The 16573-nt window shown below is 51.9% G+C and overlaps 1 protein-coding gene across 1 annotated transcript; it reads right to left on the bottom strand.

Moving 5' to 3' along the window:
- Positions 1-12564: 12564 nt before the first annotated feature.
- On the bottom strand, positions 12565-16433 carry FEM1A (fem-1 homolog A). The gene has a single exon (XM_059062050.2). The coding sequence runs from the start codon at positions 16191-16193 to the stop codon at positions 14199-14201; it is 1995 nt and encodes a 664-aa protein (XP_058918033.1). The 5' UTR covers positions 16194-16433; the 3' UTR covers positions 12565-14198.
- Positions 16434-16573: the final 140 nt, after the last annotated feature.

Consider the following 16573-nt stretch of genomic DNA (forward strand, 5'->3'; position numbering starts at 1 on the left):
AAAGCCCAAGTCATCCCTGTGGCCCACAAGGCCCTGCACGACGGGTCCCATCCCCTCCCTGTCTTCCCCTCCTCCCTCTCTTCCCCTCGCTCACTCTGCTCCAGACAAATGGGCCTCCTCGCTGTTCTTCCAACTCTCCAGGCATGGTTCTGCCTCAGGGCCTTTGCACGTGCTGTGCCCACTGCATGGTGTCTTTCCTCCAGATTCCTCCATAGCTCCCTCTCTCACTTCCTCCAGATCTTTGCTCAAATGTCATTCTCTCAATGGAGGCTTCTTTGAGCCCCCCATTTAAAATTCATTTACAGTAGCACCCACCAATCCCCCTGACTCTGCTCTATTTTTTTTTTTTTAAGATTCATTTATTTATTTGTTTCATTGGTTTGTTGCTCTGGGTCTTAGTTGGGGCACATGGGTTCTTTCGTTGTGGCAGGTGGGCTCCTTAGTTGCAGCATGCAAACTCTTAGTTGCGGCATGCATGTGGGATCTAGTTCCCTGACCAGGGATCGAACCCAGGCCCCCTGCACTGGGACCGCGGAGTCTTATCCACTGCGCCACCAGGGAAGTCCTGCTCTATTTTTTCATAACACTTTGCACTTTTGGACAAATATAAGTCACTTATTCATTGCACACTTTGTTATTGGCCTTCTCCACGAGGACATGAATTTTGTCTGACTTCACCGCTGGATCTTGCGACTGGCACACAGTAGGTGCTCAGTAAATGAACAGGCATACCTTGTTGTCTTGTGTTGCGCTTTATTGCCCTCTGCAGATGTTGCGTTTTTTCCAAATTGAAGGTCTGTGGCAACTGTGCGTCAAGCAAGTCTATCGGCACCATTGTTCTGACAGCATTTGCTGTCTTCGTATCTCTGTGTCACATTTTGGTAATCCTTGCAAAATGTCAGACATTGTCATTGTGAGTATACTTGTTATGATGATCTGTGATCAGTGATCTTTGACATTACTGTTGTAATTGTTTGGGGGCACCATGTAAGATGGTGGACTTAATTGATAAATGTGGTGTGTTCTGACCACCCCACCCACTGAGTGTTTCCCAATCTCTCCCCATCTCCTTGGGCCTCCTTATCCCCTGAGACACAACCATACTGAAATTAGATCAGTTAGTAACCCTACAATGGCCTCTAGGTATTCCGGTGAAAGGAAGAATCACACGTCTCTTTAAATCAAAAGCTAGAAACGAGGGACTTCCCTGGTGGCGCAGTGGTTAAGAATCTGCCTGCCAATGCAGGGGACATGGGTTCGATCCCTGGTCCAGGAAGATCCCACATGCCGCGGAGCAACTACGCCCATGTGCCACAACTACTGAGCTCGCAAGCCACAACTACTGAAGCCCACGTGCCTAGGGCCCACGCACCTCAGTGAAGAGTAGCCCCCACTCGCCACAGCTAGAGAGAGCCCACGTGCAGCAATGAAGACCCCAAATAAATAAATTTTTAAAAAGAGCTAGAAATGATTAATCTTAGTGAGGAAGGCATGTCGAAAGCTGAGACAGGCCAGCAGCTGGGCCTCTTGCTACAAATAATTAGCCAAGCTGTGAAAGTAAAGGAAAAGTTCTTGAAGGAAATTAAAAGAGCTACTCCAGTGAACACATGAACGATAACAGAGTGAAAGAGCCTCCCTGCTGATAGGGTGGAAGTTTTCGTGGTCTGGCTAGAAGATCACACCAGCCAGAGCATTCCCTTAAGCCAAAGCCTCATCCAGAGCAAAGCCCTAACTCTCTTCGATTCTGTGAAAGCTGAGAGAGGTGAGGAAGCTGCAGAAAAAAGTGTCAGGCCAGCCGAGGTGAGTTCATGAGGTTTAAGGAAAGAAGCCGTTTCCGTGACATCAAAGTGCAAGGGGAAGCAGCAAGTGCTGGTGTAGAAGCTGCAGCAAGTTCTCCAGAAGATCTAGTTAAGACCATTCAGGAAGGTGGCTACACTAAGCAGATGTTCAGTGTAGATAAAACAGCCTTCTATTATTGGAAGGAGATGCCATCTAGGACTTTCATAGCCAGAGAGGAGAAGTCAATGCCTGGCTTCCAAATTTCAAAGGTCAGGCTGGCTCTCTTATTAGGGGCTAATGCAGCTGGTGACTTCCAGTTGAAGCCAATGCTCATTTACCATTCCCCAAATCCTAGGGCCCTTCAGAATTATGCTCAATCCTCTCTACCTGGGCTCTGTAAATGGAACAACAAAGTCTGGATGACAGGACATCTGTTGACAACGTGGTTTACTAAGTATTTTAAGCCGACTGTTGAGACCTACTGAAATGCAGCAGGACCCTGTGGTCCCTCCCCCCGACTCCTCGCCATGTCCTCAGCCTGCCTTTGTCTGTGGAAAAACTTTAGCCAAAGAATAAGCTTATTCAGAGAAGTGAGAAAATGCAGAAACAAAGGAAAATAGTCCAACAAGACTAACTAATAATAGTCATTAAGCATAGTTAAGGACTTCTAGTTCCTTCTCAAGGGCTCTAGATAATATTCTGAGCCCTATCCTGTGAGCCGTCTTGTAGATACTGAAACCCTCGCCAGGTGGAGATGTTAACTACATGATGACCAGACTGTAGCCATGACATAAGCCGCCACAATTCCAGAATTGGCCTCAAGGAAATGGGAACAAACCGACCCTGGAACTGAAGATGAACCGTACTTAAAACGATCAAGAAGATGCTGGTCAGACCACCGCATGATCCATTTCAAGACGACTGTCAGAGCTGCCTGTGCTGTTTCTGCATCGAGCCCCCTCCCTCCATCTATAAAAGCTCTTGCCCACTGGCTGTCAGTGGGGGGCGAGTTGGCCTTTGGACAGTCGCCCCCCCCCGCACCGTGGTTGCCAGTATCCGAAATAAGGCAAACTTTCCTTTGCACCAAACTTGCCTCTTTATTGGCTTTTGAGCTGCAAGCAGCCAGACCCCACTTTTGGTTACACTACAGCTCAGAGAAAAGGGTTCCTTTCAAATTATTACTGCTCATCGATGATGCACCTGGTCACCCAAGGGCTCCGACGGTGATGGACAATGAGATTCATCTTGTTTTCATGCTTGCTAACACAATACAGGGAAGAAACATTGTATTCTATTACAAGTTAATCACTAAAGGGATGTTGCCTGTAAGCTTAAATTATACATAATGGCCCATCTCTGGGAACCGGGTCTCCCATGAGCGTTAAGCTAAACCGCCTTAGTTCAGCTCTCAGGAAACCTCCTGACCAGGCCCACCTGTGAGCTGCTGCAGGCAGGAAGAAATTAACACAACCCAGCACCAGAACTTTATCCCCACCCCTTCTAGTATAAAAGAACCCAGAATTCTAACTCGGGGAAGGTGGTTCTTTGGGACACTAGTCCGCCATCTTCTCCGTCTGCTGGCTTTCCGAGTAAAATCGCTATTCCCTTCCCCAGCACCTCATCTCTTGATTTATTCGCCTGTCGTGCAGCGAGCAGTACAGGCTTGGATTCGGTAACAAAACAACATCCGTGCTGCAGCCTATGGAGCAAGGAGTCATTAAGACTTTCATGTCTTATTCTTTAAGAAATTCATTTTGGGGAATTCTCTGCAGTCCAGTGGTTAGGACTCTGCACTTTCATTGTCCACGGGTTTGATCCCTGGTCAGGAAACTAAGATCCCACAAGACGGGCAGTGCAGCCAAAACAAAAGGGAAAAAAAAAAAGTACATTTTGCAAGGCTACAGCTGCCACGGATGGTGATTCCTCTGATGGATCTGGGCAAAATCAACTGAAAACCTTCTGGAAAGGACTGACCGTTCTAGATGCCATGAAGACCATTCGTGATTCATGGGAAGAGGTTAGAGTATCAACATCAACAGGAATTTGGGAGAAGTTGATTCCAACCCTCATGGATGACTGAGGAATTCAAGACTTCAGTGGAGGAAGTCACTGCAGATGCTGTGGAAACAGCAAGAGAATTAGAAGTGGAGCCTGAAGATGGGACTAAATTGCTGAAATCTCAGGATAAAACTTTCACAGATAAGGAGTCGCTTCTCATGGATGAGCAAAGAGAGTGGTTTCTGGAGATGGAAGCTACCCCTGGTGAAGACGCTGTGACGATTGTGGAAATGACAACAAAGGATTTAGGATATCACAGAAACTTAGTTGATAAAGCAGCAGCAGGGTGTGAGGGGATTGACTTCAGTTTTGAAAGAAGTTCTGCTGAGGGTAAAACGCTGTCAAATAGCGCAGCACGCTACAGAGAAAGGGTTCATAAAAGGAAGAGTCAATTGATGCAGCGAAGTTCACTGTTGTCTTATTTTAAGAAATCGCGGGGCTTCCCTGGTGGCGCAGTTGTTGAGAGCCCGCCTGCCGATGCGTCCCGGTCCGGGAAGATCCCACGTGCCGCGGAGCAGCTGGGCCCGTGAGCCATGGCCGCTGCGCCTGCGCGTCCGGAGCCTGCGCCTGCGCGTCCGGAGCCTGTGCTCCGCAACGTGAGAGGCCCGCCTACCGCCAAAAGAAAAAAAAAGAAATCACGGCAGCCACCCCAGCCTTCAGCAACCACCACCCTGATCAGTCAGCAGCCACAGAGGCCAGACCCTCCACCAGCAAAAAGATTACGACTCGCTGAAGGCGCAGATGATGATTAGCATTGTTTAGCAAGAATTTTTTTTTTTTTTTTTTTTTTTGCGGTACGCGGGCCTCTCGCTGTTGTGGCCTCTCCCGTTGCGGAGCACGGGCTCCGGACGCGCAGGCTCAGCGGCCATGGCTCACGGGTCCAGCCGCTCCGCGGCACGTGGGATCTTCCCGGACCGGAGCACGAACCCGCGTCCGCTGCATCGGCAGGCGGACTCTCAACCACTGCGCCACCAGGGAAGCCCAAGAACGTATTTTTAAATGAAGGTATGTACATTTTTAAAAGACATAATGCTATGGCACACTTAGACTACAGTGTAGCGTAAACATAATTTATATGCACTGGGAAACCCCAGAATTCATGTGACTTGCTTTATTCCGATGTTCACTTTATTGCCATGGACTGGACCTGAACCCACTGTATCTCTGATGTCTGCCTGAATCTGAATTATCACTTAAGTCTGTTTTTATCTTTAAAACAACCTCTTTTAAAAATTATTTATTTATTTTTATTGGAGTATGGTTTACAGTGTGTTATTTTCTGGTGTACAGCAAAGTGATTCAGTTATATATATGTATTTCATATTCTTTTCCATTATGGTTTATTACAGAATATTGAATCTAGTTCCCTGTGCTATACAGTAGGTCCTTGTTGTTTATCTATTTTATATCTGCTAATCCCAAACTCCTAATTTATCCCTCCCCCACTCCCTTTCCCCTTTGGTAATCATAAACTTGTTTTGTATGTCTGTGAGTCTGTTTCTGTTTTGTAAATAAGTTCATTTATATCATTTTTTTGAGATTCCACATATAAGTGGTATCATATGGTATTTGTCTTTCTCTGTCTGACTGACTTCACTCAGTATGACAATCTCTAGGTCCATCCATGTTGCTGCAAATGGCATTATTTCATTCTTTTTTAAGTGGCTGAGTAATATTCCATTGTGTGTGTACATGTATATATTTATTTATTCATGATATCTTTATCCATTCATCTGTCGATGGATACCCAGGTTGCTTCCATGTCTTGACAATTGTAAATAATGCTGCTATGAACATTGGGGTGCATGTATCTTTTTGAATTAGCGTTTTCTCCATATATATGCCCAGGAGTGGGATTGCAGGATCATATGGTAGTTCTGGTTTTAGTTTTTAAAAATTTATTTATTTATTTATTTTTGGCTGCGATCGGTCTTCATTGCTGTGTGTGGGCTTTCTCTAGTTGCGGCGAGCAGGGGCTACTCTTTGTTGCGGTGTGAGGGCTTCTCATTGCGCTGGCTTCTCTTGTTGCAGAGCACGGGCTCTAGGTGTGCAGGCTTCCTTAGTTGTGGCACATGGGCTCAGTAGTTGTGGCTCGCAGGCTCTAGAGAGCAGGCTCAGTAGTTGGCGGCACACGGGCTCAGTTGCTCCGTGGCATGTGGGATCTTCCCGGACCAGGACTCGAACCCGTGTCCCCTGCATTGGCAGGCAGATTCTTAACCACTGCGCCACCACAGAAGCCCTGTTTTTAGTTTTTTTAAGGAACCTCCATACACTCGTCTACAGTAGCTGCATCAATTTATATTCCCACCAACAGTGTAGGAGGGTTCCCTTTTCTCCACACCCTCTCCAGCATTTGTTATTTGTAGACTTTTAAATGATGGCCATTCTGACCAGTGTGGGGTGATACCTCGTAGTTTTGATTTGCATTTCTCTAATAATTAGTGACGTTGAGCATCTTTTCATGTGCATATTGGCCATCTGTATATCTTCTTTGGAGAAATGTTTATTTAGGTCTTCTGCCCATTTTTCACTTGGGCTCTTTGTTTTTTTGTTATTGAGTTGTATGAGCTGTTTGTATATTTTGGAAATTAAGCCCTTGTCGGTCGCATGGCTTGCAAATATTTTCTCGAAGTCCCTACGTAGGTCGTCTTTTCGTTTTGTTTATGGTTTCCTTTGTTGTGCAAAACAACCTCTTGATTCCATGCTCCCTCCTTGCCTGTGGGTGAATGGTTCCATTCATTCGTTCTGCCATCCGTTCATTCATTTACTGAACAGTGTGTATTGGCACCTACTGTATGGGACGGTTTCAAATCAGGGGACGTACTGTTGAGTAAAGCAGACCCTGTTCCTACCCTCTTGGGGCTCACAGATCCGTGGGGGAGACATTAGACTAGGCGGTTACAACCGAGGTGGTTGGGGGTGTGATGGGGGATGGTAGGGGGAGGGGAGAGCGGCTGTGGGAGGCTTCCTGGAAGGCATCACTCCAGGGGAAAAGGGTAGTCCAGGTGGGGAGGGGGGAGGCACAGCCCAAGGGTTGGGAGGAGCCAGTGTGATCCCACCCTCGTGCAAGACCTGTGCCCCCACCTCCCATAGAACAGGATGCTTCCTTTATTCGTGGGGACCCAGAAGATACTGCGATGAGCATTTGATGCCACCAGGGGGCGCCGTCGGACAACAGTTCCTGCCTCTCCTCCTTCCTCCGCGGGCCGGCGACGGCCTTCCTCCTAACAGAGCCCAGAGGGGCAGGACTCCCAGAGAGTGCCAAGTTCCAGGCCATGCTAAAGGCCGCTCTCCCTGATTACAACCTCCGTAAATAACAACAACCGCAGCCGTATAAATATGCCCATTAACTGGGTGTTTGGAAATCCTTCATTCGAATGCTGTTGGGAACCAGGGCCCAGAGAGGGCAGACACCTGCCTTAGGTCACACAGCAAGTCCTACCCCTGCCTGGCCTACACAGTGTCTCCTCCCAACCCCAAATGCCCCTGGGTGGGGATCTTTATTTTTAACCTGGTCAGTGGACACCGCCTTTTTATAGCCCTGGGAGGCGCCCAGGGTTTCCAATTTCCAAAGGAAGTTTTTTAAAAAATTGTTTTCTTCCCAAGAAAAGGAACTGCCTGACCTCTCAGACGGGCCTGGCCCAATCTCTTATTTTCCCTGAGGCTCCCCGGGGTCCCTCAGACCCCTCACCAGGTGCTATGCCCATTCCCACCCCTTGCTGGATCTTAAGAGTCCCCTTCTGTCATTTGGGGCTATCATGCTCTCTGGCAGCCTCCTGAGGATTCCCAAACTTTGCTTCCCTGACTACCTGTCCTCAGCATCTTTGCTGGCCATCTGCCCTCTTGTTTACTTAATTTCTTTCCTATTCATTGAGTCCTTTATTTTTTTATTTTAAAAATATTTATGTATCTGTGTATTTATTTTGGCTGCACCAGCTCTTAGTTGCGGCATGCAGGATCTAGTTCCCTGACCAGGGATCAAACCCGGGCCCTTTGCACTGGGAGCACGAAGTCTTACCCATTGGACCACCAGGGAAGTCCCTCCTTGAGTCCTTTAATATTTTTCTTTAAACAGGTTTAAAAAGCAGCTCTTCCCCACCCCCCCATCCGGGAATTAGATACTGGTGATGGTTGCAAAACCTTGAGATTATACTAAAGCCACTAATTGTACGCTTTAAAATGATCAATTTTATCTCAGAAAAAGATTGTAAAAAATACAAACTCGTCTTTATTTTTAAACTTGGGTCATCTCCAGGATTAACATCTGTGAACTCACATGTTGGGAGCAGGGGGCCTAGCAACTCTTTGTTCCTCAAGACACATTCAAATAAATACATAACTACTTAAATTTTTTTGAAGTTCATCTGTGTATGGGACTTCCCTGGTGGTCCAGTGGGTAAGACTCTGCACTCCCAATGCAGGGGGCCAGGGTTCCATCCCTGATTGGGGAACTAGATCCGCATGCCACAGGTAAAGACCCTGCATACCACAACTAAGACCTGGTACAGCCAAAATAAATAAATAAATATTTTTTAAAAGGCTCATCTGTGTATTATATGTATAAATGAGTGTGCAGGCAGTAGGTGCCTCTAACTATGACAGCTACACTGAACATTTACTGTGTGCCAGGATGTTTTCATGGGTAAACTCATTTTTCATACAATGCTTGTAGGAAGCTGCTGCCATCAACACCATTTTACAGAGAGGAAACTGAGGCTCAGAGAGGGGAAGTGACATTCCCAAGGTCGTGTGGCCTGTGTCCTAAAGCACCATGCCACACTGTCCAATGAGCATGTTCCTTCTGAGTGAGGAAACTGGACTAAATCAGAGGATTGATTGCAAGGTGGTGACCCTGGGGCAGAATCTGGAGCCCCACCTCATCTCCACCAGCACGTGTGTTTCATTCAATTCTATTAAACTTTTTAAAGAACCAGCTTTTGGTTTCATTGCTTTTTTCTCTATTGTTTGCCCATTTCTATTTTATTGATTTCCACTCTTTATTCTCTGGGTTTAATTTGTGCTGATTTTTCTAGCTTCCTAAGGTGAAACTTTAGATCAGGTATTGTCATGCTTTTGCTGTAAGGGGCTAAACAGTAAATATTTTAGGCTTTGGGGGCCAGATGGTCTCTGTTGCAATGCAATTCTGCCATTGCAGCATGAAAACAACCACAGGGAAGGTGTAAGCACAGGAGTGTGGCTGGATTTGGCCCATGGACCACAGTTTGCAGATTTTGTTTTTCTTGTCTTCTAGTGCAAGTATTTAAAGCTATACATGGTCCTCTAAGCACTGCTTTAGCTGCACTGCACACATTTTTCATATGTTGTATTGTATGCTCCATTCAAAGTACTTTCTAGTTTTGTTTGTGACTTCTTTGACTGAAGCTGGGTCACAGCTGCCTACCTGCCAGCTCACTCACCTGTGTTACCTGCCTGCCCTGAGTGGTGGCTGAGTTTAAGGCTCTTTAGAAGTCAATGTTAAGCTACTTCAGCAACTCAAAGGCCTACCTTCCCCAGGACTGAAAGCCTTCTATTAGTCAACACATACTGATTGAGCTCCTACTATGTGCCAGGCACTTTCCTAAGTACCAGCTATACAGTGGTGAATAAGGCAGCTACAGTAGGGCTCCCACTAGGCCCTAGAGTCACCCCGAGTCAGGAACTCTGCTCCATTTCTCCACAGCCCATTAAACAGCCCCACCATTCATCTACTTACTGGCTCCAGCCAAAAAACCTAAGAGTCATCTTAGACTTCTTTCCTTCCCCAAACCAATTCATCAAGTCTTGCCAGCCTTACTCCAAAATGGATCTGAAATCTGTTCACTTCTCTCCATCCCATGGCCTCTCTCTAATCCGTTCCTCCAGCTGTAGCCAGTGATCTCAAAGCTTAAATCAGGCCATGTCTCTCCTTGGTGTAAAACTCTGCCATTGCTGCCCATAGCCCTGAGGGTAAAACCCAAATTGCTCTTTAGGGCCTAAAGGCCCTGCACCATCTGCCTGTGTCCACCAGCTCCTCCGGCACTCCCCTCACTCACTCTGATCCAGCCACACAGGGTTCCTTGCTCTTCTTGGAACAAGTCACGTGAGTTCACTTATTCATTCAACAAATGCTTAATGAACTACTGTGAATCAGGCCCTCTTCTAGGTGCTGGGGACACAGTATGGAATGAGCTTGAGTAGTTGACATTCTAAGGAAGGGACATGATGAAAAAACAAGGAAGGAAACAAAGAAAAAGATGATGAGGACTTCCTCGGCAGTCCAGTGGTTAAGACTTCACGCTTCCAATACAGGGCGTGCAGGTTCGATCCCTGGTCGGGGAACTAAGATCCCACGTGCCGCGTGGTGTGGTCAAGAAATAAATAAAATAAAATAGAATTCTTTTTTAAAAAAAGAAGATGATGACAGGTGTTAAGATTTTAAGGATTAAGAAGGAAGTACACAGGAGGATGTGGTGGAGGCTGTCTGGGGCTGCGTTTTTAATGATGATCTGGGAGGGCTTCACGGAGGAGGTGACATCCGATGGAGACCTTTCCTTGATGGGCTTTTAACAGAAGACATCAGGACTCAGGTCAGGGGGAGAGGGTTGCACTGGGGGATTTCAAATGTCCCGTCTGGTGTTGAGGGTCACTGTCTCTTTTGCAACCTACTAGAAACACAGGTGCTGGGGTCAGGGGAGGGAGCACTTCTCCCCCCCGCCTTGCAGGAGGGGTGGTGCTGCCTGCATCTGGTCTGGGTCTTGCCGAACACATGTTGTGGCAACCACTGGGTGGAATCACCTTTTGTCCAGTCCTAACTGAATTTCCTGAAGGAATCCACACCCTCACCCTTTCTCCAGGGACACAGAGCTAGTGCCCTGCAGTGCCACCCAAGTGCCACCTTCCCAGGGGCTGGTCATCTCACCTTTCGGGCCTGTGATGTGAGCCCCTAAGCAGTGCTATCTTTAACCTCGGGCCAGGACGCTCTGCTCCCTGTAAACACTGCTCAGATGACAGTCCTGGAATCCCATTGGGGAGACAGGCTCCGTGCATGGCAAAGCCGTCGGGGCTGCTCCCAAGTTGTTAGGGGGGGACTGAAAGCCCCAGAGGCAAGAGGCGTTCGTTCATTCACTCACCACATGGGTCACTCAGTGGGGACCAACACAGACCCTCCCAGGGCTCCAGAAGGTCTGAGAGAGGCATGAACCAAGTAGACATACCAATGGGTAGAAAGACCTTCAGACCCTGATTTCAGTTCTGCAGAGGCGGGAAGTGGGGTGGGGAGTGACAGTGAGTAGGGGCAGGGGCTCCCACTTGTGGGGTGGGCTGCACACTTTGACACCCTCTATCTTGGGTCTCAGCCTTGAACCCGGTGAGCTCGGGCAAACCCCACTCCTCCGAGCCCCGGTCTGCTCATCTATCAGCAAAAGGTGGGTCACCATCCTGGCTGTGTGGCCTTGGGCAGGCAGCTGGCCTCTCTGAGCTTGTCTTGTCACTGGTAACTTGAAGGTAATCACTGACCCAGGCTGAGCCAGCCAGCACAACCCATTCCTGAGCTACTACGATGGGTCCAGTGCCAGTGAACATCAGGACTTTGGCTGGCGTGCGCCATTCTGCTGGCTGCCGCGTCGCGACCCAGAAGGAAGCAGATCATTCCTAAATTCTGAGCTGCCGCATCAACCCTCACCGGAAACCTGCCTGAGCTTTGAGATGGCTTTCTCCGGAGAGTCCTTAGGCAAAAGTCACAATTCTCAGGTGTGAGCTTTTAAAGAAAGCATGTGGCCCACATCGGTTTCCCTCTTTGGTGATTCCCGACAATACAATCTCTTAATAGCCTCAGTTTCCGCCATTTACAAGATAGGAATAATGGTACTTATTTTCCAGGGCTGCTGTGGGCAGCCCACCCGAGCACACAGAATGGTGCCTGCCATCCAGTCAGGGCTCAATTAATGCTGCTGGTGTACATGTTTCCTGAGAGCATCTGCTGACTCAAAATCCACTCTTTCAGGGCAACAACCATATATTCACAGCGTAGCTGAGTGGGTGTCAGCTGGTAAGTGTGGTTGGGCCCCAGTGAAACCAGGAGTCGGGAGAGACCACAGCATGGTCTCCCCACTGTCCCAGGAGGTGAGGACATGGGGGAGATGACTGGCCTCAGGTATAGCTGGCTCAATCCTCCCCCCCCCCCGCCCCGCCTCCAAGGGGGCTCGAACCCTGCGGGGCACACAGTGGGCCCTCAGGAAATACTCAGTGGCCCACCACCAGGGCACTGCTGTTGGGGAGGGTTGACACTGTGAGTGTGGGAGAAAAACAATGTAACCAGCGAGACGGCAGCACAAAGGGAGGGGTAAGGGGCACAGCAAGTTCACGCACAGACCTCCTGGGCCTCTAGGGTCCCCGGGCTCCATCGGGGGTCTCCGCGAAGCAGGGCTGAGCTAGCGGCCTTCCTCGCCCTTCCTGAGGGTCAAGCCATCCTCTTCTCCGTGGCAACCCTCCTGAAAAGCAGGGCTTTTGACTAAGTCAGTGGTGTGTTCTTGTTGTTGTTTTTCCTGCAGTAATACTGCTAGTGCACTCCGACACAAAGCCCCAGGACACAAACCGAAACTCGGGTGGGAGCCATTAGCCTTTACGTGGACCTTCTACACCTGGTGGCACCCTCTCCCTGCCTTCTCACCCATCTAGCCCGTGCGGGACTGCCAGGCGGCCCTCTCCCCGTGTCATCCTTTTAACACCACCAGCAAGAGACTCGCAACGGACACTGCCTCGTTTCTTTATTCCGGCCTTTGGGAGGGACAGTGACAGCATCTCCCGCCTTGACGGAAGGCGAAACCTGGTCTTTCCTTGTAAAGAAAGAACATCCTAACTAACACTGCAAATCCAAACGAGACCTAGGTCCCTCAGTGGGGCGGGACGTCCAGGGACCCGATGTGGCTTCTGGAGGCTTCCGTGTAGCTGCCCCTCGACAAGCCTGCGGGAGAGGCGCGGGGTGGGAACGACCTCTCTCCTGAGCCGGTGGGGAGGGGGGCGGCTGCTCCGGTCCCCTTCTGCTCTCCCAACATGCCAAGCTCACTCTCCTGCCGGCGGCCGGGGCAGATGGAGGACGCCCCCGAGGGAATCTCGCTGGGGCGGGTTCTCCGGCAGGGGCGCTGGACGCCCCGAAGGATGGGAGACCGAGACTTTGTACCGCCTTAGCTGGCAACCCATTCCCGACATCCAGCGTCTCATCTAGCTGACTCAGCGGGTTAACAGTGTACTTGGCATTGTCTCAGGGTCACCTGGATCCAGTTCCCCAAGCAGCTAAAAAATGGCTACAGCCACTTGGGTTGCTCGCCACACACCTGTGCCCTCCGGTGTGATTTGTGAGGCTGAAGTGACCTGCAGTTTCAACTTGGAAATTGTGAAAACCAAAGCCCAAACCAACCACGCTAGCTCTTGCTGGGTGGGAAGCGGCTGGCAAGCCCGGCTCCCCGTTTGGAAAATGACTTCTCCTTCTAGTGTGAACAGGAAGTCGGGCAGCCCAAGCAAAAGGAAAATGAGTGAAGTGTTCAGAAAGGTACCGTCACCCTCGTTTTGGGGACTGATAGGCCAGGATGGCCCCTCCCTCCGTCAACTCTTCACACAATGAAGCTCACTCCTGCTGGCCTGCCAGCCGTGGCCGTCTCGGACACGACGACACGACAAAACCCTCGCTGCGTCAAGTGAACTTAGCGAGCCCGATAAACCAAAAATCTTAAAAAAAAAAAAAAAGAAAAAAAGTATATGGCAGCAAAACCTCAGGACTCCTGAGCCACACCTGTAACCTGCCCGCTTAGTAAATAAACGGAACACCAAACCACAAAAGCTATGCAAAGGGCAGGCCGCACCGCAGAGAGCCCGGCCCACGGCAGGGCAGAGCGAGCAGGTGCAAACGTGCTGTAGGGGGCGAGTCTCCCACTCACCCCACCCGGGGACCCCCAGTCCTAACACTGCACTAGGCAACTGGGTCTATCCAGGCACGTAAGGGGCAGAGGCCTGACCCGACTCTCCGTTTCTTCTTGCGTTTCTAGCAGGGGAGGATGGCGATGGCTTCAATCCCTCTGCCTCCGGGTCAGAAGGCAGACCCTCAGAAACCCAGGCAGACAGGACTAAGGCGCGGGAGGGTGAGCGTCTTCTCCCTGTTGAGGATGGGCGTGCACGCGGGCTCCTCGAGGAAGTCCGTTCTCCTAGCGCGTGATCCTGAAGGCTTCTAGCACCGACAGCTCGCTGACTCCTTTCCCCTCTCCCTGCGGAGGGGAGGGGGCCGTGGAGGCGGGGAAGCCCTTCCCCCATTCTAGCCACCGGAAGTGCTCCCCAGCGGGGGCGGGGACAGGTGCGGGCCCCGCCCCTACCGGGTTCTCCTCTGGACCCTGTCAGTGCAACTCAATGAAAGCCTCCAGCTCCTCAGGGATGAAGCCCTTGTAGGGGATCTTGTTCTTGTCCAGGGCGCGGGCCGCAAGGCACTGCAGGGTCACGTAGTTGAAAGGCTGAATGGTGCTCTTAGCTAGCAGCTTCTCGTCCAGCAGCTCGTAGGCCGTCTTCTTGAAGGCGTTGGTGGCGTCCATGTGGGCCCCCGCCTCGATCAGGGCGTTCATGATCCCCGGGCAGTTGTTCTGCGCCGCGATGTGCAGCGGGGTGTTGTTGTCAAAGTCCCGGCTGTCTGGGTCGGCCCCGCAGTCGAGCAGCACCTTGACCACCTGGAGGGAGGGGAACCTGCCCACCGGGTAGCGGCCCACATTCGTGGTCTCCGCGTCCACGGCCATGTGCAGAGGGGTGAAGCCGTTCTTGCCGCGGGGGGCGCACTTGAGCAGCCGGTAGACCTTCTGGTGCTTCAGGTGCTCCTGGTCAGGCGTGCACTCCACTTTCTCCAGCAGGTAGAGCAGGTGGAGGATGATGGCCAGGGCCTTGGTGAACTGGGCCGAGTCCCCGGGCTCCTTGGGCAGCTGCAGGGCCCGCTCCACTTCCCGGACTCCTTTGCACAGCACCCCCATGAGGTCTGCAAAGCCGACAGGCGTGCCCAGGCTGCCCTTGGCCGAGCGGTCCTGGAGCACGTAGGAGAAAAGTTCGGCAAAGGAGAGGAAGCTGCTGGCGGTCATGGGGCTCAGAGGCTCGAGGTTGTTCTGCTGCATGTCTAGGGCATACTTCCACAAGCGGATGCAACGCTCGAAGTTGCCTGAGTCGGCATACACCGCGCCCCGGTACCGAATATAGTAGGAAGTGTCCGGGTGGGAGGGACCCAGGATGCGCTCTCGGATCAACAGGGCCTGCATGCGCATCTCATCCGGGTCAGTGATGAGCGCCTCCAATTCCTCGGCGGTGTTCACCTCCCTGGAATAGTCATAGGCGAGGACCAGCTGTGGGGGCTCAGGTTTGGGCAGATACGTGCCCCCCTGGTGACGAAGCTCCATGGCCCGTCTCCAGTGTTTCAGGGCCCCCAGCAGATCTCGCTTCTTATCCACGTAGGTGGCTCCCAGCAACTCCAAAGCTTCCACGGCGGCTTCCCGGCTGGTGGGGCAGCAGCTCTCGTACGATTCCCCGCTCAGCGATTCCTCTGGGGAGGAGCTGCCGCAGCAGGCGCCCTGGGGCTGCGCGCACGCCAGGCCGGCGGAGGGGTTTTCTCGGGCCAGCCCTGGCCTCGCTTCCTCCCCAGCAGGCTGCTCCTGGATGAGGTACTCCACGATGTTGGTGTGGCCCGTCACGCTGGCCGCCAGCAGCGGGGTCATGCCGTAGCCGTCCCGTTCCATGCGGGCGTTGCACCCGAGCAGCAGCTGCAGGATCTCCAGGCTGCCGGACTCGGCGCAGTCGTGCAGGGCCGTGTTGCCTTTGGCACTGCGCCGGTTCACCTGGGCGCCCTGCTCCAGCAGGTAGCGGGCGATCTCGCGGTGACCCTTGTAACAGGAGATCATGAGGCACGTGTGCCCGTGCCGGTTGGCCACCTCCAGGTCGGCCTGGTGCTCGCCCACCAAGTAGCGCACCACCTCCAGGTGCCCGTCGAAGCAGGCGGCGCGCAGGGGCGTCGAGTTGGTGCGCGTGGTGCGGTTGACCGAGGCCCCGCGGCGCAGCAGGCTCCGCACCACGTCCAGGTGGCCGGCGGCCGAGGCGGCCCACAGCGGCGGAGCACCCTCGATCGTCTCGCCATCGAAGTGCACTGAGCCACCCGCCTCCACGCTCGCGCCGCACCGGTCCACCAGGTACTCGACCACGTCCAAGTGGCCGTAACGGGCGGCGATGAGCAGCGGCGTCCCCCCGCTGGCCACCTCGCCAGTCAGCTCTTCCAGCTCCTCCCGGCTCCGGCCGCTGAGCAGCTTCTGAAGCAGCTGCAGCTTGCCGTCGCGGGCGGCGTTGTACACGGCGGTGTGGAGGTCCATGGTCCGGGCCTCCACCAGGCCATGGGCCGGCCGCCGGGGTACTGGGGGACGGGGGGACGGCGGACTAGCGCCCGTAGGAACACGGTACAACCTTCACCGTCCCCCCCGCCGCCATCTTAGGGGCTTCTGGGGCGGGACAAAATGGCTGCCGCGACCTGGTTCCGTTGGAGACTGGAAGGATGCAGGAAAATGTAGTTCTCTAAGCCGGCACACTCCATGAAACAGAAAAGGAACGGTACGGTATTAAAACTACAACTCCCAGAAGGCTGAGGGCCAGTGGCGGCGAAGTGGTATCACGATGCATGGCGGGAACGGCAGTTCCAATCATAGCTAATTGTGGCGGAAACTCGCCCCTCGAGGACTACCACTCCCGTCATGCA

Source organism: Kogia breviceps, chromosome 4 (genome assembly GCF_026419965.1).
Source record: "Kogia breviceps isolate mKogBre1 chromosome 4, mKogBre1 haplotype 1, whole genome shotgun sequence".
NCBI lineage: Eukaryota > Metazoa > Chordata > Mammalia > Artiodactyla > Physeteridae > Kogia > Kogia breviceps.